Source organism: Silurus aristotelis, assembly GCF_946808225.1.
Source record: "Silurus aristotelis genome assembly, chromosome: 27".
NCBI lineage: Eukaryota > Metazoa > Chordata > Actinopteri > Siluriformes > Siluridae > Silurus > Silurus aristotelis.
Window position 1 is genome coordinate 2,409,443 of NC_139600.1, and position 24,261 is coordinate 2,433,703.

The window sequence follows — 24,261 nt, forward strand, 5'->3', positions numbered from 1 at the left end:
ATTAATAATCTTTCATTCCAGTGCTCATGTTAGTTCTCACTCTCCAGTGTTCTGGATTGTTTAAAGATTTATAATCACACTCTTGATGTCACCCAAATAAGGATGGGTTCCCCTTTTGAGACTGGTTCCTCTCAAGGTTTCTTCCTCATAACATCTAAGGGAGTTTTTCTTTGCCACAGTTGCCATGGCTGCTCATTAGGGATATACACACTTCAATCACCTTAACTGTAAAATTCTGTAAAGCTGCTTTGAGACAATGTCTGTTGTGAAAATCGCTATAGAAATAAACTTGACTTGACTTGACATGACATACGACAGCCCTTTGTTCACAGGTGTTAATCTTTAACAATAGATTAAATGGAACGGGACAAGAGTAACCATAACAAACTATATATTTTTCTAAAGGGCTAAGCCTCAAGTTTTTCAATGGAAAGCATATACCAAATGTATTTGCTGAAATTGTGTAATTAGTACACACCAACAACATGCATAAGAAATGCAGTACTTACACTATGATTGTAATAACGATTTACAAACTGCTGCAAATCCTGGTTTCTTTGGAAAGATAAGGGTCCATTGAACAAACCGTAAACCATTTTTGGTCCAATAGTGTTGAAATTTAGATATTTATTTTTTTGTTTGTCAAAAAACATCAGAGGGGGTATATGTTTCCATTAGACTGGACTATATGAGGGCATCAATTTGTGCTTGTTCTGGTAGACTACGCAACGTGACACCTGGAAGGACTGCTTTTACACAGCATCTCGGCATGTATGGGAGAAGGAGGCACTCTTCCTGTTTCATTCACGTCACAAACACTGGAATCAACAGAAGTGTATTATCCAAATAGATAAAAATATGATTCAGAAGTTTGTTCACAATGATGCACAGAACTGGGATAGGTGGCTTACAGAAGATAAAGTATTCATGTTAGTACACACATTGAGCTCATAATTACTCAGTAAATGGCAATGACCCTTTGAGGTTGCACAGTGAGTCGGAGAAGTCGACTATAAGGTTAGGAACTGAGATAGAGTTGATGCACTCCAGGTATACCACCTCAATCTCCTAAAACCATGGCGAGAGGTGGTACTTGGCACTGGTGGATTCTGAAAAGGGAGAAGCTGGGACTAAAGGTAAGTCAAAAAATGGTTAATTCACCCCTGTCCCCTGTGGAGATCATCTCTCTCTGTCCCAGAAAACACAGGCTGCGAGTTTTAACTGTTTTTGACCATATTTTTGCCATTTCTGACAATCCGAGCACAAAAGGTTTGGTTCAGCATGAACTCAGGGCTATGCTTGACATGGGGGTAATAGAGGAGTCCCGGGTGATTGGAGCAACCCAGTGGTCTTGGTGTCCAAGGGAGACTAGTTGGTCGGGTACTGTGTGGAATACTGGAAAAGGTTTATAGATTTGCATTTGCAACACTTAAGAGCTTACCTGAGAACCTTGAGGCAGGCAGGACTCATTGCAAACCCAAATGAATGTGCAATTGGGCAGGTAAAAGTATGGTATCCAGGCTCCCACTAGGGTCATGGACAGGTGCGTGATTGCAGTGATTGCCACCTGCCTGAAACATAAGACCAAAAAGAGGTTTGTGCCTAATTATTCGAACATTACCAGCCCACTGACTGATCTCAGTAAAAAAAATCAACGGTTGTCCCAGTAGGCGTTCATTCAACAGGCGTAAAAACAACTAAGTGGTGGACCACTTTTACACTTCCCTGACTTACACATTGGACAGGGGGCCATGTTTTTCCAGGTGTTGGAGGGGAAGGAGTGCCCCGTACTTTAAATCAGCTGTAATCTCTTGGAGCAGGAAAGCTGGTACAGCACTATCGAGAAGGACTGCCTGGCCATCAAGTGAGTGGACTTCACATCTGCTGGGATGGGTCTTCACTCTCTGTTCAGAATGCTTCAGTCTAAAGCGGTTCCGAAGCATTCAGGCTTCACATCCAGTCTATGCAACAGTTTTTTTCTCCGGATCCGAAAATGGTGCATGCACTTTATGTAGCTTTGTGTTGTGTTGTAGCTCTATCTTGCATATGTAGCACCAGGATTTTGGTGGATCGTTGTCTCGTTTTTACTGTGTACCACTGTGTATAGTAGAAATGACAATAAAAGCCTCTTGACTTGACTTGACTTGACTTGACAGAACTAAACTGGGACTTAAACTCACACAACACACACACACACACACACACACACACACACACACACACACACACACACACACACACAACTGTGTGTTACTAACCTTAAACACACACTGAATACTCATTTCAACATCCAGGTCTTAAGCACCACCCATATTGTATTATAACTGTTTACATGCTGTTTTTGCTAATCAATTTGTCTGCTGCAATTGCTGTTTTGCGCAACCTCTTGTGTTGACAATTTTTGTTTATTTACAAGTACACTGTTTCTCTTTTGCACATTGTACTGTATATCAGCCAGTAGGTTTGCTGGTGGCGCTATTTTGTGTTTTGTGTATCTGTCCTTTGTGTTGTTTGTTTGCACTGTCTTGGCTTGCACTGTTTTCAACAAGTTGCACACGATGCACTTTATGTGGCAAACAAGTGAAAGGTTTCTCCATGACATTGCAAACATTGAGAAATGCTACCAGGAAAAGTGGAGTCCTTTTAGGTTGGCAAAACATTTCTACTTTTCCCTCTTGCAGCCAACCAGATTTTTTTTTATAGATTAGTTCAAATGAAACAAACCCATAACTTGGTCAACTCTTCAGTGATGTTACATTGAGTTCGGTGTTTTGAAGTGTTTATATCCTCTGTGTTCTGTTAAATCCTCAATACGGAATGTTAAAGTAGAACTCCAAAATTCTCCTCACTACTCAGACACCTTTGACGTCGAAACAAACAAATCAGGCCTTTAGTCCATTTTCACTTCATCACCTGCCCCAACAGAGAGAAGTCATTTTCCTCTGCTTTAAATATTTTTTTTAATTAGGTACAATAAGATCAACTGACTTGCATAAGCTTTGTCACAGAGGACGTGGGGTCACGTCATATTTATTGAGACTAATAATGTTTGGAACCCAGGAGCTACCAAAACCCTAAGCCAACTTTTTCTTTCTCTTCCTGTACATGATTTCATGAAGACTTTGTATTGAATTAATCTTGACTAATTCTATACACACTGTTGTCAGTCTGTGCTACAGTCCTATATTAAATATATTTAAATAGTATAATTGATTTAGAACTTACAGGATCTAAAATTTAGAACCCCATGAGTATTTGAAAAGTGCCTGCAGAAGCCTGCTCTATGTTTCGTATAAGCATAGATGTAAACTCATCATTTACATCTGCTTTTATTATCAATTTATAGGAAAGTAGTTAAATAAGCTCAGGGGTTTGCATAAGATGTTTTCCCAAAGAAAAATAAGCAGGGAAGTTTTAACCAGCTCTCTAAGTGACACCAGCATTTTGCTTTCTTCAGATTTCAGGTATCCTTCAATATTCTACATTAAATCAAATTTGAATGGACATTTTAGTGTCTGTGTAATCTGAAACTACTTTCAGTCATTCTGGGAGTGAGGTTTTACCCTACTGTTTCCACTTACTTCCTCCATTCCTGTATGCTTCTTATTAGAAAATGTTTTGAATGTGAAAACATTTATTTAAATGTTTAAATGGAGGGTTGGTCTATTTATTAGGGCTGCTGAGGGACGTTCATGACATTTCTGTGATCGAGATCTTCAAGCACAAATCAGTAATGCAACACCATCTGATCATTCTCCTGTTTATCACAGGTAAGGAAAAGATGGTATGTTTGAGCAAGGGAGATTGAAATATACCCATGTGTTACTACATTATTGGTAATATTAGTAACTATTGGGTAAATAGCAGATAGTAGTTTCATTTAAAGCTTCTGAATGTTTCACTGGAAGTTCTGCTGTTTCAAATGTGTGACCTAGAACATCAAAATAAAAAATGTATTTTTACCAATTTAATATTGCACATTAAAACTTCGTTCCACAGGAATCTTCCCCATCATCCATGCTGTCTATCGTAAGTACCATCTGATCCTTAATGGAGAAACATGGACTGATGCGAGGACTTACTGCAGGTCCATGTACACTGACTTGGCTACTTTTGAAACTCCTGATGAAATTACCCAACTTCAAAATATAACAAAGAGTCAAAACTGTGCTGATAGCATTTGGATTGGACTTTATAACGACGTCAATAGCTGGCGCTGGTCAATGGGAAATGTGTCTCTTGGAAGTTTGAAAGATTGGTATCCCCCAAATCCTGACAACCTGCTTGCAAAAGAAAGCTGTGGTGCGATAGATCCGAATGGCTGGTATGATTATTCGTGTACAACACTTATGACCTTCATCTGCTTTGATGGTAAGGAACAAGATTTTTTTGGCGTTCGGGTTACTTCCAAAAGTGTGCTCTAAAGTACTATAAATATCAGCCAGCGAAAGTTAAACAATTAATAATTTCCTCAGTTCTGCTGGAAGAGAGAAAACCTTACCTGGCTGATTTACATCTAAAACAATGTTCAGAGTCCCGAGTTGTGAACTGGCTTTAAACTACGAGGATAAACTTGTATAGAATTGCGGTCGATGGTGGTGTAGATCTCCTCAGTTTAAAGATAGTTGCTTCAGGGTTCAGCTCTATTCAAACTGGTTCGACTTGGCCTGAATTATTTTCCTCCTGCTTTAAAACACATTATAATATTTTGTTTTGTTTAAACTGGTATATTCTGGAGCATAATGTTTACTAGAAATCCTCCTGAAATCTTTCTTCATTTTCACATTGGAGTGTTACTGTGGCTTTAAATGTTTTCATTCAAAAAGGATTAAATTCATTATTTTCAACCCTTGCAGACAGCTACAATGGTACCAGCAGCTATGTTTTCATTCCTACAAACGTTACATGGTCCGATGCTCTGACATACTGTAGACAGAATCACACAGACCTGGCCAGTGTGAGAAGCTCAGCTGAAAACTCCATTTTAAAATCACTGGCTGTCAATGGAGGATCTTGGTTTGGTCTATTTAGAGATACCTGGAAGTGGTCAGACCAGACAAACTTCAGCTCTGTTCCCTGGCTAGCTGGAGAACCAAATAATTTATTTAAAGTAGAAAATTGTGGTTTTTTTGTAAACGGTCGGCTTGGTGATGTGGTGTGCGCACGCATAAAACCTTTCTTCTGTGAAGCAGGTGAGATAAATCTCTCTTATTTTGTCTTATTTGGGTCTCTTTTTATTCAGTACTGTGGAAAATTTAATCAGGTGTGAAAAAAATTGTCCAACATTACATCCACAGTAAATTATAGTTGATCAATAAATGTTTGGGACAACCTACCTGCCAAAAAGTTTTGCACAGTATTGTATGCCATGTGTTTTGCCTGTTTCTCCTTAATAATTATATTCAATTCCAAAGAAGTTGGGATACAGAGTAAAATAAAGCAATGATTTGCAAATCTCAGAAATCTATCTTCTATTCCTAATAAAATAAAAACATTTGAAATGTTTAAACTGAGAATATATATCATTTTAAGGAAAATATAAGGTGATTTTGAATTTGATGGCGGCAGCACGTCTCGAAAAATTTGGGACAGGGCCATGTTTCCCACTGTGTACTGTAGCATAACATCTTATGTCCATATACTGGGAACTGGGGAGACCAGTTGTTGAAGTTTTGACAGAGGAATGTTGTCCCATATGTGTCTGATTCAAGATTCTAGCTGATCAACAGTTCTGGGTTTCCTTTGTTGCATTTTTTATTTTATGATGCGCCAAATGTTTTCAAATGGTGAAAGGTCTAGACTGCAGTTCAGCGCCCAGACTCTTGTACTACGAAGTCATGCTATTGTAATTGATGTGTTTTGCAGTTAGCATGGTCTTGCTCAAGTATGCAAGGCCTCCCTTGAAATGGATGTTTACTGGATGGTATTTGTTGCTCTAAAACCTGTATATAGCATTTAGCATTGATGGAGACTTTACAAATGTGCAAGCTGCCCATTCCACAAGTGCTAATGCTCTCCTGATGACGAGCCAGATGGTCCCTTTCCTTTATAGTATTCTCCTCTTTGTGGTTTCAAGAAGAAAAACAAAATTTGATTAGTCTGACCACAGAACAGTTTTCCATGTTGACTCTTTTCCATTTTAAATAAGCTTTGGCCCAGAGAGGATAGTGGCGTTTCTGAATCATGTTCACGAATGCCTTCTTCTTTACCCTGCATTTGTGAATGGCATGGCATTTGATGGCATCATTTTTTGAAAATGATGAAATATTTAACTGTTTTGCAATTTGACGTGTTGCACCCATCAAATTGAAAATGAAATTTTTATTTTTCTTCAAATGGTACATTTCCTCAGCTATGGGTTTATGAGAATTGAAAACGAGATTTGTACAGTGATTTGTACAGAGCCCCAACTCTGTATATATATATATATATATATATATATATATATATATATATATATATATATATATATATATATATATATATATATATATATATATACAGATGTATATAATATAACATTGCTCATGTTAATATTTCAGTGCTTTAGTTATTAGATTTGAAATGAAAATTTTAGTGTGTGTGTGTTTCCAGTAATCACAGGAAAAATACAAATTATAAGACTGAAGGTTCAATTCAATCAGGATGTGGATGATCCTGCAGAAATTGTTGCCATCTTAAAAAAGGTGGGTCTCATCCTCCACTATTCACATATACTACATTTTGTTCCTCAGTACTGCAGCTATAAGTCGAGTCTTCAGTGTGCTGTGAAACATTAGCCATATTAATTGTAGTAATAATTTTCCTCATTCATTACTAATCATTCTCCTGTTCTGTTCTGCAGATTGAGTCGATGGTCCGTGTTCATGCCGCCATTGCAGTAAAATGGGGAAAGCAGCTTGATGGACTGGTGTTTAAAAAGATTAAATAATACTACAGCTATATCTCAGAACGTTTGTTTCTATGGAAGCTGTTCAAAACTTTAGACATTACACTCTTATAAAAGGTGTTATATAGTGTATTGTAAAGTGTAAGAATAGTACACTGCTAGAATATACTACCTAGTTTACAATTCAAGCTAGCATGTTTTCCATTCTGGCATTTCCAGGGTTCCAGGTTTTGAAGCTTCTGGCTAATCCTGAGAATTGAGATGAATTAACAGCTAGCTGAACCTGCTTTTCATATAAAGTTAAAATAACTTCCATGAATGTTGTCTGTATATTTGCTCCTGATTTTTAGGTTGTAAAAATATATATATAAAAAAAAGTAGATTTAAATTGAATTATTCTGTTCACGTTCATCAAAACACTTCTGTTATTGTTACTGACCATGGGGTCTAATTTATAAACGTGGCCTGCACACAAAACGCAACTGGAAACGTGTGTACACCATTTACATTTACATATGTGGCTTTTAGTAGACGCCCTTCTCCAGAGCGACGTACAAAACTGCTTTGTGTCTCTAGTAAACCTAACATAAATCAGACTACAGCTCTTGATTTTTACAAAGCATACTTGGAAAGTGCTAATTTAAGTGTTTCTGGAAGAGGTAGGTCTTCAACTGTCCCTTGAAGATAGCCAGGGACTCCACTGTTCGGACATCTAGGGGAAGTTCTTTCCACCACCTCGGTGCCAGAACAGAGAAAAGCCGTGAAGTATACTTACCTCTCATTCTGATAGAAGGTGGTATCAGTCAAGCAGTGCTGCAGGATCTCAGTCAGTGGTGCCGTGTTAGGTGTTATGAGGTCTTTGAGGCAATATCATCCATTTTTTGCTCATCTAATACGTGCTGCTACTGAAAGCCAGTGGAGGAGCGCAGCAGTGGGGTGGTGTGGAAGAACTTGGGCATTGAATGCAGCAGCGTTTTGGATCATTTGCAGTGGACGAATAGCATTAATTTGCAGTAGTCCAGTCTTGAAATGACAAGAGACTGAACAAGCACCTGGGCAGTCTCTGGTCGAATCCTTCAGATGTTGTAGAGAAGACATTAGTAACATGTGAGGAGATGGACAGTTGATTGTCCATATTTACCCCAAGGTGATGAGCAGAGAGTCATGAAGAGTTATTCTGAGATCTTGACCTGGAGAAGAACCGGATACGCCACTTTCCACACAATATACACATAAACACCGTCTTTTTTTTTCAGCACGGAACCAGTGAGATTTGTTACATTTTACATTTTACATGTTAATAGGAAGAAGTAGAAACATACAGAAATATACCTTCAGACCGGACCACTTTTTCTTTAGTTCTGTAACTGTCCGTTCCATCCCTCTGACACAGTTGACAAAAGCAACACGTTGCCACTCGCGATGCCTCTTTTTATTAGTGATTCCGCTGCTGTGGCTAACGAATAACGATTTTACAATCTTCAGAACTTGTATAGATAAAGACTGATCAAGATAATCATTCACCATGTCTACACCATATTCAGACTTGAACCTCATCTGCATGAAAGTAAAGCAAAACCATTTTGAATAAAAGCTTTAAATAGGGAAAGTAGCTTCAGACTTGAAAAGACTCTGACTACAAAGGCTGGAGAAGGATGTTGCATTTAGGAGCGGTGATAAAAATAAGGTTTAGAGAGGGAAAGTTTAGCATGTCAGTGAAGGGGCTAAACCCTCTGAGAAGCTAGTCCTATTTTACAGCCATTTACTCTGCATCTGTCTGAAGAAAGCTCAGACAGTTCACAAACTACAAACCTACAAAACCTACCCAGACCAAACCAAACCAAACCAAACCAAAACCCTTGCTAATGAACTGTGTCTGAATAAGTATTACTCTTGCTTTGAATGGCAATGGTACAGCTCTAATATCACCTCCCTGCAACACCACACAACAGCTTTAAACCATCAGCTTTACCTCCCCCTCCACAGCAGTGACTGGGGCCTCTCCAGAGCTAAATACCTCATTGTCGTTTCTCCAACACAATAACAACATTTACAATCGGGGAGAGAGATGTTAATCGTGTTTTTATTAGACAAAACCTCTGAAGCCAGACAAAATTCTGTTGACCCATCCAAACTGAAGTACTGAGCTAATCAGCCTTCTCCAGTGTTTACAGATTTCTTCAACACTTCAATGGAGACATGTCACGTGCCAGCCTGCTTCAAAACCTCATCCCCGTTAATAAAAAAAAAAAAACAGAATTACAGGACTTAAAAACTCATCGCTCTGTCATCTGTGTAATAAAGTCCTTGTGTTACCCTATATAAAATCTATCACAGAATCACTCCCCCCTACACCAAACAGGTCTGTAGATGATGCAGATAACATAGCCCATCACTTTATCTTCCAGCACCTGGATTCACTAGGAACTTATGACTGGAACCAGTTTGTAGATTTCTGCTCTGCCTTTAATACAGTCAGGCACAACCAGCGCTTGCAATGGCCACTCCCCAGGAGGCTCACCTAGTCTTTTTTGTCGGCACGATTTTCCTGGGAAACCTGGACATTGTTGCTCCTTTATCAGCCAATGCAATGGATTCATTCAGCACCAGCCATCTTTATTTTTGTCTAAACAAGCCAAGGTGGCCTACATAATCTCCCTGCCTGCCAGAAAAGCTTTTTTCTATTTGATGCCTTCTCCGGGAAGCTCTACAAGATCTTTGACACATCCACCCCTGGTGGGACACAACACAGTTGCTGTTCTCTACCACCCCGGGTAATCGCTTGGTCACTGAGTATGACATGGATTTCCACACTAACTCCACATTTATTCCGGGGCAGACTCTGAAATCCTTGATCAAAATTTGATCCAACAACTAGGCCTTGAAACTAGGCCTCCAAGTCCAGGGCTTGAAAGGGTACCCCCTGTACCAGGTGACCTGTCAGACTAAACCCCTCCTGATCACCATTGCTGATAGTGCCACCCTGCAAGGAACGTCTATAGTTTAATGAATTAGATACCCTACAAGCCTTCCTCATGTTTTTAAACCAGGACTCCACATCTTGTGACCAATGACACCAGGAGCTCACCACAACTCTCCAGGAGGATGGCATGATCACTGCCCTTTAAAAAAAAACAGTTGTTCACCAAATTCACAGTGAAACCCCACCGCTCTGTTTAACTCCTTCTTTTGGGGACTGTCAATAGAGCTGAAAAAAAAAAAGCCATTTGTGAGCTATTACCTGACCTTGAGACCCTGATCACCCTAGCCATGAGGATTGATTGGAGGATTTGGGAGGGCCGTGCAGAAAGGGCACCCTGAAGGCCTGAGTGACCCTGTCCTTAGCCCTTTTTTTTCCAGAGATTCTTCTTGGACATCCCTTAGTCTGGAGACCCATTACTGCCTCATTCCAGCAAAAGGTAGTTCGTGGAGAGACAACTTCTATGCGCCTCCTCCACTCCTATGGGTGCAGATCCACATAGGCGATCAGACCCACGATCTGGCAGCCTTTGTGAACTGACTCTGGAGTAGATTCAGAGTACCTAAATGACAATTAATATGTTGTCTGTATTTTGGAAGTTCAAGAGTTAGTTTTGCTTTGTTAAAGTCGCTAAATAATAATGAAAAGAGAATCCAGATTTTTTGCTCCAAATCAGATATTTGGTTTGACAGGTTTTGCAGTGCATTACTCACATTGGCCTCCAGTGGGATGTAAACAGGGGTCAGAAGGAATGAGAAAAATTCCCAGGGTTCATAAAAAGGTTTACAGTTTATGAAGTGTTTCCAATTTTGGTTTAACTCAGGTTTCACTGTATTGAGACTGTGTCTGTTTCCTAAGTGACGACTCTGTGCAGCTTGCATACTGTTAGTTTACCATACTTGTTGCTCCCTGTTGGCACTGTTCTAAAAGAATGGCTCAAAATCCATCTGGTCACTGTGCAGGACCTGTCTCGATGCTATACGATATCCTGTAACAACAAATTCTATAATAAATGTCACTACTGTCTTTGTCCACCAGATGTCACCATTGTTCCCCCTGTGCCTGTTTAAGTCTCTTCTCTCTTCAGTAACCTTGCTTGTTTTTTGTTGTTGTTTTTTACATTGGCCAGCCGTTTGTCTGGTTTTTAGCTGTGTTTCTAGCCATGTTTGCAAACCTACTTATGTAGGCTATTTTGAAATATAGCACAGTGTAGATACACTGTTTGGGAATTTACTCATGTAAATATCTGATTCTGGTCAGTGGGTATTTAGTCACTAAGTAAATGTGAAAGTGGTATTTCCCAAATCCGGAACAAGTGCTCTCACTAGATTATAGTGCTAAAACACCTTCTTATGGATTAAATGCCACTTGATTTGCTTTGATTGTAAGGAACAACAGGGTTTAACAAAATCTCCACTGATCTAAAGTTTTCTTAATGTTGTGTGTCGGCTCAGCACACATCTGCAAGGCTGCAGGTTTGGATCACTGTAATGCCCTGCTGTCTGGATCTGGATTTTAAAAAGTGACAAACAAGCTCCAATTAGTCCAGAATGCAGATGCAAAAGTCCTTACAAGAACCAGAAGATATGACACATCATCCATTATCAATGCACCATTGAGAGTGTCACGGGGTGACAAATAAGCGGAACTGTTCCTCCCCATTCTTGTTTCCGGTGGGAGCGAGTTTAATGTAACACCAGAACAGTTCCGGGTTTTTCCGTGTAAACAGGCTGACGGAGCTTGCTAATGAGGGAATGAGTGGAAGCTTGGCAATGAGCAGAGATTGGGCCACGAGGGGTATGGATTTGTGAGGGGGATTATAAAAGGATCCGGTTGATGTGCAGCAGGGAAAGAAACTTTGGAGCGAAATCTTTGGGGTTGATGCAGACTGGAGGAAATCTTTGGTTGTTGATCCCGTCGAGCAGTACACGAGAGGGCAGATCGTTAACGGACGGGAAAGACTGTATGCAGAGAAGGAAGAGCTGGAGAGCAGTGTCAACCACCTACACAGCTTGGATGTACAGTTTGTCAGTTGAGCGGAGAGAGTCGGCCGGGACCACGAGAGGAGACCCTATTCACTGAATGCAGCTCTATTCTGTCTGAGTTGAAGAGGATTTATGGGAGATCTATGCATTGCTGTTCTGTGGTAAGAAGACCCAGTTGTTGACTGTCGAATCCGGTACTCACCACTGTTGTTCTGTGAACCTAGAGAAACTGTCCTTTGCCATTGAATGTTGCTACTACTGCCCTGTGGAAAGAAGACCCAGTTGTTGACCGTTGAAACCTGTACTCACCACTGTGGTTCTGTGAACATAGAGAAACTGCCCTCTGCCATTGAATGCTGCCATCACTGCTCCGTGGTAAGAAGATCTAGTTATTGATTGTCAAATCCTGTACTCACCACTGTTGTTCTGTGAACCTAGAGAAACTGTCCTTCGCCATTGAATGTTGCTACTACTGCCCTGTGGAAAGAAGACCCAGTTGTTGACCGTCGAAACCTGTACTCACCACTGTGGTTCTGTGAACATAGAGAAACTGCCCTCTGCCATTTAATGCTGCCATCACTGCTCTGTGGTAAGAAGATCTAGTTATTGATTGTCAAATCCTGTACTCACCACTGTTGTTCTGTGAACCTAAAGAAACTGTCCTTCGCCATTGAATGTTGCTACTACTGCCCTGTGGAAAGAAGACCCAGTTGTTGACTGTTAAAACCTGTACTCATCACTGTGGTTCTGTGAACATAGAGAGATTGCCCTCTGCTATTGCATGCTGCCATCACTGCCCTGTGGTACGAAAATCTAGTTGTTGATTGTCAAATCCTGTACTCACCACGGTTGTCCTGTGAATGTAGAGAAATTGTTCTCTGCCAAGGGAGGCGGCCATCACTGTTCTGTGAGGAAGTTACTGTCCGCCGCTGTATTTCAACGGCCGTCGGCTTGCGGAAGGGGAGTGGCCCCCAGTTAGCGGGTGCGTCCCGTGGAGGGAACGAGAGAGTTTCCCGGTTGCCATCTACGACAGACTATTGTATTGCGTCAGATGACCCCCTGCCCGATCCTTCCCCCCTATCCCAAAAAGAGGTGACACTCAAATGATTGATGCTGTCCTGTGAGAAGAGTAACCCTTTCCCTTGTTGTCAATTTCCTACCAGTGCCTGCCGCAACCTGTATCTCCGGTTGAAGAGGAGCCGCTGTGCGGATCCTCAGCTGTGTCTGCTCCATTACTCATCTTTGGCCGAAGAGGAGTTGCTGTGCGAATCCTTATCGGTGCTTGTTCCATTACTTACTTCCGGCCGAAGAGGAACTGTTGTCTGAACCCTTACCAGTGTCTGCTCCATCGTTTGCTTCTGTCCGTCTGAAGAGGGATCGTTGTGCGAACTTCCCACGCCACCCGGTAAAAGAGAGAGGAGGATTAGTCGGTGGATTTTAGTTTGAGATTGGACTTATTTTAACTAAATAAAATACAAGTTTTTGATATTAATTACCTTGTCTGGTCTGTTGGTGTCTCTGGGTAACTCCTCGAGGTGGTACGTTGTGAAGGGGAGGGAAGGCCACCCCGGCCTGTGACAGATTTGGCGTAGTCGGCAGGATTCCACCTTGAGTTGAGCGACCAGGATCCCTTATGGCAGACAAAGAATTGCCTGCGGCCCGGCCCCAAGTTATGCCCATCTTTATGGGAGCCCCTTGGGCCCAACGATATGGAGGACCTGGGTCGGAATTGAGCTTATCGGAGTGGAAGGCTCAGGTTGAGTATCTGGCGGGACTCCAGGGATTGAGTGCCCCACAGAGGTTACAGTTCGTTTTGAATTCACTTGAAGGAGAAGCCAGGAGAGAAGTGCAGACCACACCAGAAGCGACTCGAGCTACGGCCCAAGCTGTGTATAACTTCTTGACCGGGCAGTATGGTGATGCCACTCCAGTGGCGGTCCTCCGGACTCAGTTCTTTAACTGCAAACAAGGACCCAAGCAAACCTTACGGGCCTTTGCTCTACAATTGCGGGAGCAGTTTACAAGGCTGAAAGAGAGGCGTGACCATGGCCTAGGTGGTGAAGAGACCTTGTTGCGAGACCAATTTCTCCTGGGTCTCCGGGAGGGCCCCGTCCGTCAGAGCTTGCGTGTACAGCTCCATCGAGATCCTGAGCTGACGTTCGAGGATTTGTGAAGGGAGGCCCTGGCTTTGGAGACAGATCATGCGGAGATGGCGGACCCCTCCGTTTGTATGGCCGCCAGTCGAACGATCGATTCCACTCTTCCTGGGCCGTCCGATTGGAAGCAGGCCCTACGTGCAGAACTCATGAAGGAGGTGCGGGAACAAATGACCGAGTTGTCTAAGACCTTTCTGGAGGAGTTTCGCCGGGAGCGGCCAAATCCGCTGCCCTTGCTTCGAGAGCGTTCTTACTTGGACGGGAGTCGAGACCCAGGAAGGCGTCCAATTCGGTCTGCTGGCCCCAGATTCCAATGGGACGCGCAGGGTCGGCCGATTTGTAATGGCTGTGGAGAGCCGGGACACTATAGTCGCCAGTGCGGTTCTCGCCGGGGTTCGCAGGGGGGTTTTTAGAGTTACCGGCCACTGTGGGTCAAGTGGTCGGGACCCCTTTGATTGACCCTTCTTTGTCCACTGTCCCTAGAGCCCACTTAGTTGGACGCTGCCCCACTGTGGAGATTCAGGTGAACGGTGTCAAGGTCCGATGTCTAGTGGATACCGGGTCCCAAGTTACTCTATTCTCCGAGAGTTTGTCTAAAGAACTGTTCAATGCTCAATGTTTACAGGAGGCGGAGACCCCTTGGCTCACCTTGCGAGGAGCAAACGGTCTAGACATTCCTTATGTTGGATACCTGGTCACGGACTTGGAGATTCATGGGATTACGGTACCACAGAAAGGAGTTGTGGTCGTCCGGGACCCTTGTTTGGGGACGCATCGAGCCCTTTTGGGCATGAATGTCATTTCAGAGTGTTGGGAGGAACTGTTCCAAACCAGGCCTATTCGAACTGCCCCGCCAGCCGAGAAACGTGAGTGGGAACGTATTGTTGCAGATTGTTGCCGGGTTCATACGGCCAGTTCCCAAGAAGATCGTGAAGGCACAGGCCGGGTTACTTGTCTATATCCTCTTTTTGTCCCGGCCCGGAGTGAGGCTGTGATTTGGGCTCGGTTGCCTGCTCGGACGTTTGGACCAGAAGATTGGGTGCTCGTGGAGCCCCATTTGGATTGTCAAGTGGTGGAGGTGGCTCGAGGTTTGGCCGCTGTTCGGCGGGGCCGAGTCGTCGTGAGGATACGGAATGTACATCCTTATCCGGTTAACTTGTATCGCCATCAACGATTGGCCCGAGTGACCTCGGTGGGCCCCCAGCAAGTGAGGGATGGTGGAGGAGTTAACTTCTGTCAAGTGAGCTCTACAGTGGTCGAGGTGGCCCTGACGCGAGTGGATCAGCCCATGGACTCCTCGAGGGAGGGTATGCCGGCCCATCTTTTAGGGGAATCCCTGCGGGGAGAGGGGCTGGAAGAAAGGCAGACGCAACAGCTTCAGGCATTCTTGGCGAAGTGGCAGCACCTATTCTCTACACACGATGAAGACTATGGCCGTACGGACGCTGTGAAACATCAGATTCCTACTGGTGCTGCTACACCAAGCAGAGAAAGATATCGTCCGGTGCCACCCACTCTTTACTCCGAGGTTCGTACCCTGTTGCGGGGGATGCTGGAGAAGGGGATCATTCGTGAGAGCAGCAGCCCTTGGGCGGCCCCTATCGTCTTGGTACGAAAGAAGACCGGAGCTTGGAGGTTCTGTGTAGATTACCGTAGACTGAACCAAGTGACCAAGAAGGATGCCTTTCCGAGGATTCTCTCACCAGCCTGACTCAAGCCGCCTGGTATTCCACCTTAGATCTGGCCAGCGGGTATTGGCAGGTGCAGGTGGAGGAGGGAGACCGCGTTTACTACTCCCTTTGGGCTCTTTGAGTGGGACCAGATGCCCTTTGGCCTTTGCAATGCCCCAGCCACTTTCCAACGACTGATGCAGCGGTGTCTGGGCGGCCAGCTGGTGGACACTACGTTAGTATACCTAGACGATGTCATTGTGTACTCCCCGGACTTTGAATCCCATCTCCAACATTTAGAACAGGTGTTCCAGGCGATGGAGAAGTACGGACTGAAGCTACAGCCGGACAAATGCCAACTGTTTCGCAAGGAAGTGAAATATCTGGGCCACTGCGTGGGTGCCTCTAGAGTCTCTGTGGACCCCGAAAAAGTATCAGCTGTCCAAGGATGGAGTGCGCCTAAGACAGTGCGGCAAGTGAGATCCTTCCTGGGCTTTGTAGGATATTATCGGCGATTTATTAAAGACTTCTCCAAGATCGCCAAACCGTTAAATCAGCTTCTGGCGGGTTCAGGCCGTCCCCGCGGTCGTGGGTCCCCTCCTGTTGCTTGGGATTCCACATGTGACGTGGCCTTTCAGAGGCTCAAGCAGGAGCTATTACAGGCTCCGATCTTGGCATATGCAGACTTTACCCAGCCTTTTGTTCTGTACACCGATGCTAGTAACCTTGGCCTGGGAGCAGTATTGGCCCAGCGGCAACAGGGAGTGGAGCGGGTCATCGCCTACGCAAGCCGAAGTCTTCACCCTGGCGAACGAAATGATTCCAATTACAGTTCATTTAAACTTGAGTTGTTGGCTATGAAGTGGGCCATGAGCGAGAAATTTAAGGATTACCTGTGGGGAGCCAAGGTACTCGTAATAACTGATAACAACCCTTTGGTCCACTTACGAACAGCTAAGTTGGGGGCAGTTGAACAACGGTGGGTAGCACAACTGGCTAATTATGACTACCAACTCCAGTATCGACCGGGCCGGGAGCACATTAATGCTGATGTGTTGTCTAGACTCCCTGATTCCAAAAGTTGTCCGTTGGAGCCGCTGGAGGAGTGTGAAGAGGGGCTTATGGTGGGATGTGTGGAAGCACCTGGGCTCCAGCAAGAGACCGTCCCCGTTAGTTGGGGCTGGGATCCGCAGCGGTGGAAGGAAAGGCAGGAGGGAGATGCTGAGTTGATGAAGATACGGTCCTGGCTGACGCAGGGGTTATGGCCGGAGGTGGTGGAGCATCGAGCCCAGACATGGGTAGTGAAGAAACTCCTTGGGCAGTGGGAGAGGCTCTATCTGAGAGAGGGGGTGGTTTGCCGATCCATCCGAGACCCCGTGCTGGGTGAAACTGTAGGCCAGGTGGTGGTACCTGAAGGGCAGGTTCAAGCCCTTTTACGGGCTTACCATACCCAGTTAGGACATCAAGGGAAAGAGAGGACGGTGTCTTTGTTGCGGAGAAATTTCTATTGGCCAGGGATGGAGGCGTCTGTGAACTTGTTCATCCAGAAATGCCCACGCTGCACACTCTTCAAGACGAGGAAAGGGGTGCGAGCCCCATTGGTCCCCATACGAGCCAGGGCCCCTTTGCACATTGTGGCCATGGATTACTTGACGTTGAATCTAAGGTTGTACGGGAGTTGTGCCAGCTCTATGGGTGTAAAAAGACGCATACCACGCCATATCACACACGGAGGGTGTGAGCGGTTCAACCAGACGTTGCTGGGCCTATTGGGGACGTTGGATACGGATCGTCAGAGTAATTGGGTCGATAGTCTTCCCGCGCTGGTACAGGCCTATAACAATAGTGTGCATAGCACCACTGGTTATGCTCCAACTTACCTGATGTTTGGGAGACATGTGCGTCTCCCCACAGATCTACTACTTGGAACGGCTGGGGTTGGAAAAGATCTGAGTCTGACGGATTGGGTAGGCAGACATCATCAGCGACTCCACTCGGCGTACGAACGGGTTACTGATCGAATCAACATAGCCTCTGCTAAGAACAAGCGGCTGTATGACCGGAAGGCCCGAGAGGCTCCGTTATTGCCCGGGGAGAGAGTTTTGGTACGGGACAATCGACACCAAGGAAAGGGCAAACTGAGTGATCGGTGGGAGGCCCTGCCTTATGTGGTACAAAGTCAACAACGTCCTGACCAGCTGGTTTATACCATCCGCCCTGAGGGAAAGTCAGGCCCAGAGCGGGTGATACATCGGAATTTAATCCGCCCCTGTCCAAACTATCCAAAGCCTATGGTAGAAGCTCCGACTGTCCCGGTGGCACCTAGGCCACCCTTAGAAGGTTGGGCAGTGGTTCCAAGGGGCCTGAACGTCGAACCAAGAGGGGAAGACCCCGCCTTGCCACCAAGACGTTTCCAACTGGACAACAGAGGGCAGCCCCCTGTGAGATATGGAGACTGGGTCCCTGGGCCTCGTTCTAGGGACTAGAACGGATTGGTGGGGGAGGATGTCACGGGGTGACAAATAAGCGGAACTGTTCCTCCCCATTCTTGTTTCCGGTGGGAGCGAGTTTAATGTAACACCAGAACAGTTCCGGGTTTTTCCGTGTAAACAGGCTGACGGAGCTTGCTAATGAGGGAATGAGTGGCAGCTTGGCAATGAGCAGAGATTGGGCCACGAGGGGTATGGATTTGTGAGGGGGATTATAAAAGGATCCGGTTGATGTGCAGCAGGGAAAGAAACTTTGGAGCGAAATCTTTGGGGTTGATGCGGACTGGAGGAAATCTTTGGTTGTTGATCTGTTGATCCCGTCGAGCAGTACACGAGAGGGCAGATCGTTAACGGACGGGAAAGACTGTATGCAGAGAAGGAAGAGCTGGAGAGCAGTGTCAACCACCTACACAGCTTGGATGTACAGTTTGTCAGTTGAGCGGAGAGAGTCGGCCGGGACCACGAGAGGAGACCCTATTCACTGACTGCAGCTCTATTCTGTCTGAGTTGAAGAGGATTTATGGGAGATCTATGCATTGCTGTTCTGTGGTAAGAAGACCCAGTTGTTGACTGTCGAATCCGGTACTCACCACTGTTGTTCTGTGAACCTAGAGAAACTGTCCTTTGCCATTGAATGTTGCTACTACTGCCCTGTGGAAAGAAGACCCAGTTGTTGACCGTTGAAACCTGTACTCACCACTGTGGTTCTGTGAACATAGAGAAACTGCCCTCTGCCATTGAATGCTGCCATCACTGCTCCGTGGTAAGAAGATCTAGTTATTGATTGTCAAATCCTGTACTCACCACTGTTGTTCTGTGAACCTAGAGAAACTGTCCTTCGCCATTGAATGTTGCTACTACTGCCCTGTGGAAAGAAGACCCAGTTGTTGACTGTTGAAACCCGTACTCATCACTGTGGTTCTGTGAACATAGAGAGATTGCCCTCTGCTATTGCATGCTGCCATCACTGCCCTGTGGTAAGAAAATCTAGTTGTTGATTGTCAAATCCTGTAGTCACCACGGTTGTCCTGTGAATGTAGAGAAATTGTTCTCTGCCAAGGGAGGCGGCCATCACTGTTCTGTGAGGAAGTTACTGTCCGCCGCTGTATTTCAATGGCCGTCGGCTTGCGGAAGGGGAGTGGCCCCCAGCTAGCGGGTGCGTCCCGTGGAGGGAACGAGAGAGTTTCCCGGTTGCCATCTACGACGGACTATTGTATTGCGTCAGATGACCCCCTGCCCGATCCTTCCCCCCTATCCCAAAAAGAAGTGACACTCAAATGATTGATGCTGTCCTGTGAGAAGAGTAACCCTTTCCCTTGTTGTCAATTTCCTACCAGTGCCTGCCGCAACCCGTATCTCCGGTTGAAGAGGAGCCGCTGTGCGGATCCTCAGCTGTGTCTGCTCCATTACTCATCTTTGGCCGAAGAGGAGTTGCTGTGCGAATCCTTATCGGTGCTTGTTCCATTACTTACTTCCGGCCGAAGAGGAACTGTTGTCTGAACCCTTACCAGTGTCTGTTCCATCGTTTGCTTCTGTCCGTCTGAAGAGGGATCGTTGTGCGAACTTCCCACGCCACCCGGTAAAAGAGAGAGGAGGATCAGTCGGTGGATTTTAGTTTGAGATTGGACTTATTTTAACTAAATAAAATACAAGTTTTTGATATTAATTACCTTGTCTGGTCTGTTGGTGTCTCTGGGTAACTCCTCGAGGTGGTACGTTGTGAAGGGGAGGGAAGGCCACCCCGGCCTGTGACAAGAGCGTCCTGACGGGCAGCATCACTTCCTGGTTCGAGAACAGCACCATGCAGGACAGACGAGCCCTCCAGAGGGTGGTGCGTTCAGCTGAACGTACCATCCACACTGAGCTCCCTAACCTGCAGGACATCTATAGCACGCGGTGCAGGACCAGAGCCAGGAAGATTATGAAGGACCTCAGCCATCCCAACAATGGACTCTTTTCTCTGTTGCGTTCAGGAAAACGCTTCCGCTCCCTAAAAGCGAACACAGAGAGAATGAGGAGGAGCTTCTTCCCGCAGGCCATCCGGTGTTTAAACCAGGAAACACCCAGGATTTAGAACTGGCCCACTCTCTCCACCATCATCATCACACTTCTCTGTACATATATTCACCTTCGCACCACGTCACTTTAAAACATATCTCACCGTTCGCACCACGACACTTTAAACTCTGGACTTGCACAGCACAGTGCACTTTTTATTTTATTCATACCACATGGACCATATTGCACCATATTGCACATGGACACTTTACGGACCTTTACACCACACCATACCGCACACGGACACTTTATGGACATAGATTGCCTATTGTTTACATATTGTTTACATTTTTATTTTTATTTTTATTTTGTTTACATTTTTCACTACACATTGTTACTGTTATATGTATATCTGTGACATGATATAGTTATGTACAAGTTTGAATGTGCAGTATGTATGATACAGTATACATATAGGTAGAATGTACAATAGTGCAAATGTGAGCTAAGGATGGTGCGAAAAGAAATGTGTAGTGGATAAGCAGTACACCGAAAATGACAATGCAGTATTGAATCAGTTGTGTATCAGTGTATCAGTGCAGTACCAGCCACAGGAAAAAAGCTATACTTCAGTCTGTTTGTGCAGCTCTGAGACACTTGTAGCGTCTGCCCGATGGGAAAAGGGTAAATAGTCCATGGGTGGAGTAAGAGGTATCTTAGATGATGCCCCTTGCCCTTCGCAGACGGCGTTTACTGTGAATGTTCTCCAAAGTGGGAAGCTGAGTGCCGATGATTCGTTGGTCTGTTTTCACCACCCTCTGAAGGGCTTTACGGTCCGAAGCGGTGCATCTGCAGGAGTTCTGGAAAATTTGAACCAAACACCATGCCACAGTGTCACAATGTCAGAGATCAGACTTTTGCTTTCTTAGGTTTACTGTGTAAATGAGCTGAAGCTCTTGTACCTGTATCTGTATGATTTATACACTGTTCTGCTGCCACATGATTGGCTGAGTGTGTATGTCCTCTGATTTGTCTTGTTTAATCCTGGAAAGGAAACATTCAAATGGTTCTTCAAAAGTTTCCCAACTAAATAGCCATCTTGAAAAAACAAATTGAGACCTTTATCCTTTTTCACTTCGTCATCATCATCTGTCTGAATGTAGAAATAAGTCATTTTCTTCTGCTTTGTTTACTTTTGAAAGCAGGCAATATAAGGTCATGTGACTTGCATTAACTTTGTGATCGAGGACATGGTGTCACCTCAGTTTGAATAAGCTCTCTGGAAGACACAGACCGAGCACATTTTGTTTATTTCCAGGATTCTTAATTCCAGATATATTTAAATATTTCATTCAATTAAATTAGCCAATTAACATCTATTACACATGTTGGAGTAATGAGATATTATTAAATCATTACATTTGTAAACTACATTATTTGAGGTAACACATCTACATTATGAAAAATCCTTAAAAGCATTATGGAGTTTATGGTATTGCTCACACAGGGAAAAGATTATGCTCAGATCACTGGGTTTGTCCCTTTGCTATACAAATCGTAACACAACACAAACTCATTTCACAAAAATCTATCAATTACGTAGCTTTATTCTGAACAGATTTACTAATTTGAGGCCTGTTATAGAGGCACCGTGTTGTATATTTTACAATCTGCCCGATACACCAACATTTATTTACTTTCTGATTTTATTTCATACATTCTGGGTTGATGGAGAAATAAAAGTAATTATATAAATATATTTAACCAATCCCATTTCATAAAATTTACACCACACTATGAATTATTTTCATGTCAGTCAAAAGAAACATTGTTGCACTTTATAATACAGAACATCTCCAGGTTACGTGGTTCCCTGAGGGAACGAGAGGCGGCGTCAACAACGCTTTGGGAACGATTCTGTGCTGTCCATGCTCTGAATCACGTGTGTAATCTGTCCAATGGAAAGCGTGGCTCCACCAGTGGGGTGACGTGTACAGGGATGCCGGGCAGTGTGGCCTGGAGATGCAGCGTCTCGTTCCCTAGGTACAACCCAGAGGACACCAGGTTGGCCATAGTCTGGTAGTCTGTGGTCTAAATGTCATTTACATCTGCTTTTATTAAGTCTTTTCAGGGAAAAGTAGGTAAACATGGTCAGAAGACTTTTAAAAAACATAGAGTCTCAGAGTCAGGTCAGATTTCCCAGTTGTTTAAAGGACACAAGGAAACTGATCATTGCCTTCATCCAAACCTCAGGTACCCTCTTATATTCCAATTTAATACTGAATATGTTAGAATTATTACTGAGTTTGAATTATTATTGCAGTAATGCTTTTTTTTTTATTGTTATTTTATTATTCTCCTGCCCCCTGTATTCCCACCCAACTACTACTACTCTATTAATTAGGACTGCTGAAGGATGTTCTTTAATTCTTTTGTCTTTAAATCAGTGGTTCAGAAGCACATCAGTAATGAAACATCATTTGTTCATACTCCTGTTTATCACAGGTAAGGACTAATGTGATAAATAAGCCCATGTGATCCTACAGTATCAGTAATATTTTTAGCTACTGGTGTTAGTAACTATTTCGTAGTTGTATTTGAACAGAGGCGGAAAAGTAAATAAAAATTGGTATTGTACTTGAGTAGCTTTTTCGCATATCCATACTTTTATTGAAACATTTGGGGAGACTTTTATTACTTTTACTTTACTACATTTCAAAGTCATATCTCGTACCTTTTTACTACATTTTTTGAAACCAGTCGTTGCTTTTTTATTTATGAGCGGATAAAAAAAACTGGTCAAACACGCAGCATGTCGCCGATCAGGATGTTTTGATTGGCGCTTGGTGTATCTACTTATCACTAACATACAGTTCAGCATCAGTTCAACAGCAAGCAGAACATTTAAAGAGGTATAAATGATGGAAGAAACTCCAAATGATGAACTAGAACTCGCCACAACACTTGTGACCTTATTTACATAAATTTTGTATTTTTTTTTTTACTCATGATATGTTAAATAAAGTGAGTCAGTGTTTGACTCATTCAAATTCCTCTATTATAGTGTATATTTCTATAATCTATTAATTAATAAGTGCACTTAGAGTAATATAGAGACTTTTTACATAAACTGAGTTAATTAAACAAAGAGTCTTGTGACAAAAATGATTGATTTATTATGACTATAAAGTACCTGAGTACAAAGTACATTTAAAGGGAAATTCTTTTGAACATTTGTTTAAGTATCATGTGAAACATACTGCATATTTGAAATGCTTTACATATAAAATCAAGATCTAAAAAACTTTACACAAGATGAATGAAAATACCAAAACTAAATAATTAAGTAAATTATAAAGAAAAGAAATATGGTATGACACCTTTAAAACTCTACTTCACTCTACAGGAATCTTCCCTATCATCCCTGCTGTTTATCGTAAGTACTATCTGATCCTTAATGGAAAAACATGGACTGATGCGAGGACTTACTGCAGGTCCATGTACACTGACTTGGCTACTTTGGAAACTCCTGCTGAGATTGCCCAAATTCAAAATATAGCAAAAAGTCAAAACTGTGCTTCCACCACTTGGATTGGACTTTATAACGACGTCAATAGCTGGCGCTGGTCGATGGGAAATGTGTCTCTAGGAAGTTTTAGCAATTGGTATCCCCCAAATCCTGACAACTGTTTGGGAAAAGAAAGCTGTGGTGCAATGGTTCCAGCTGGCTGGTCTGATGCTCAGTGTGCAACACCATTGACCTTCATCTGCTTTGATGGTAAGAAAGTTTTCGTTTGCCAATCTCCATTTATATTTTAGATGATGGCGTTTATGCAATCTAAAGTGTTCTTTCTACAATTAACACTGAATTGTTACCGTGACTTTAAATGTTTTCATTCAGAAAGGATTAAATAACTGTTTTGAAATGGTTACAGGAAACTACACTGGCACCAGCAGCTATATTTTTATCAATATGCAATCGACATGGTCCGATGCTCAGAGTTACTGTCGGCAGTATCACACAGACCTGGCCAGTGCGAGAAACTCAGCTGAAAACTCCATTGTGAATTCACTATCAGTCAGTGGAGGATCCT

General features: G+C 43.6%; 2 protein-coding genes across 2 annotated transcripts in view; both read left to right on the top strand.

Annotated features, from left to right (window-relative positions):
* Positions 1–24,261, top strand: part of LOC310721529 (putative C-type lectin domain family 20 member A) — a 31,812-nt gene that overhangs the window by 5,303 nt on the left and 2,248 nt on the right. The window lies entirely within an intron of this gene.
* On the top strand, positions 3,420–7,232 carry LOC310721528 (putative C-type lectin domain family 20 member A). The gene is made up of 6 exons (XM_083533266.1): positions 3,420–3,464; positions 3,675–3,770; positions 4,000–4,371; positions 4,857–5,192; positions 6,595–6,686; positions 6,845–7,232. The coding sequence occupies exons 2-6, from the start codon at positions 3,734–3,736 to the stop codon at positions 6,929–6,931; spliced, it is 924 nt and encodes a 307-aa protein (XP_083389392.1). The 5' UTR covers positions 3,420–3,464; positions 3,675–3,733; the 3' UTR covers positions 6,932–7,232.

Bases quoted from the DNA above. Each gene is read 5' to 3' on its own strand.
- LOC310721528 (XM_083533266.1), top strand. From the start codon at position 3,734: ATGCAACACCATCTGATCATTCTCCTGTTTATCACAG. The intron at 4,372-4,856 runs GTAAGGAACAAG...CAACCCTTGCAG, and splicing joins GACCTTCATCTGCTTTGATG to ACAGCTACAATGGTACCAGC. The intron at 5,193-6,594 runs GTGAGATAAATC...GTGTGTTTCCAG, and splicing joins ACCTTTCTTCTGTGAAGCAG to TAATCACAGGAAAAATACAA.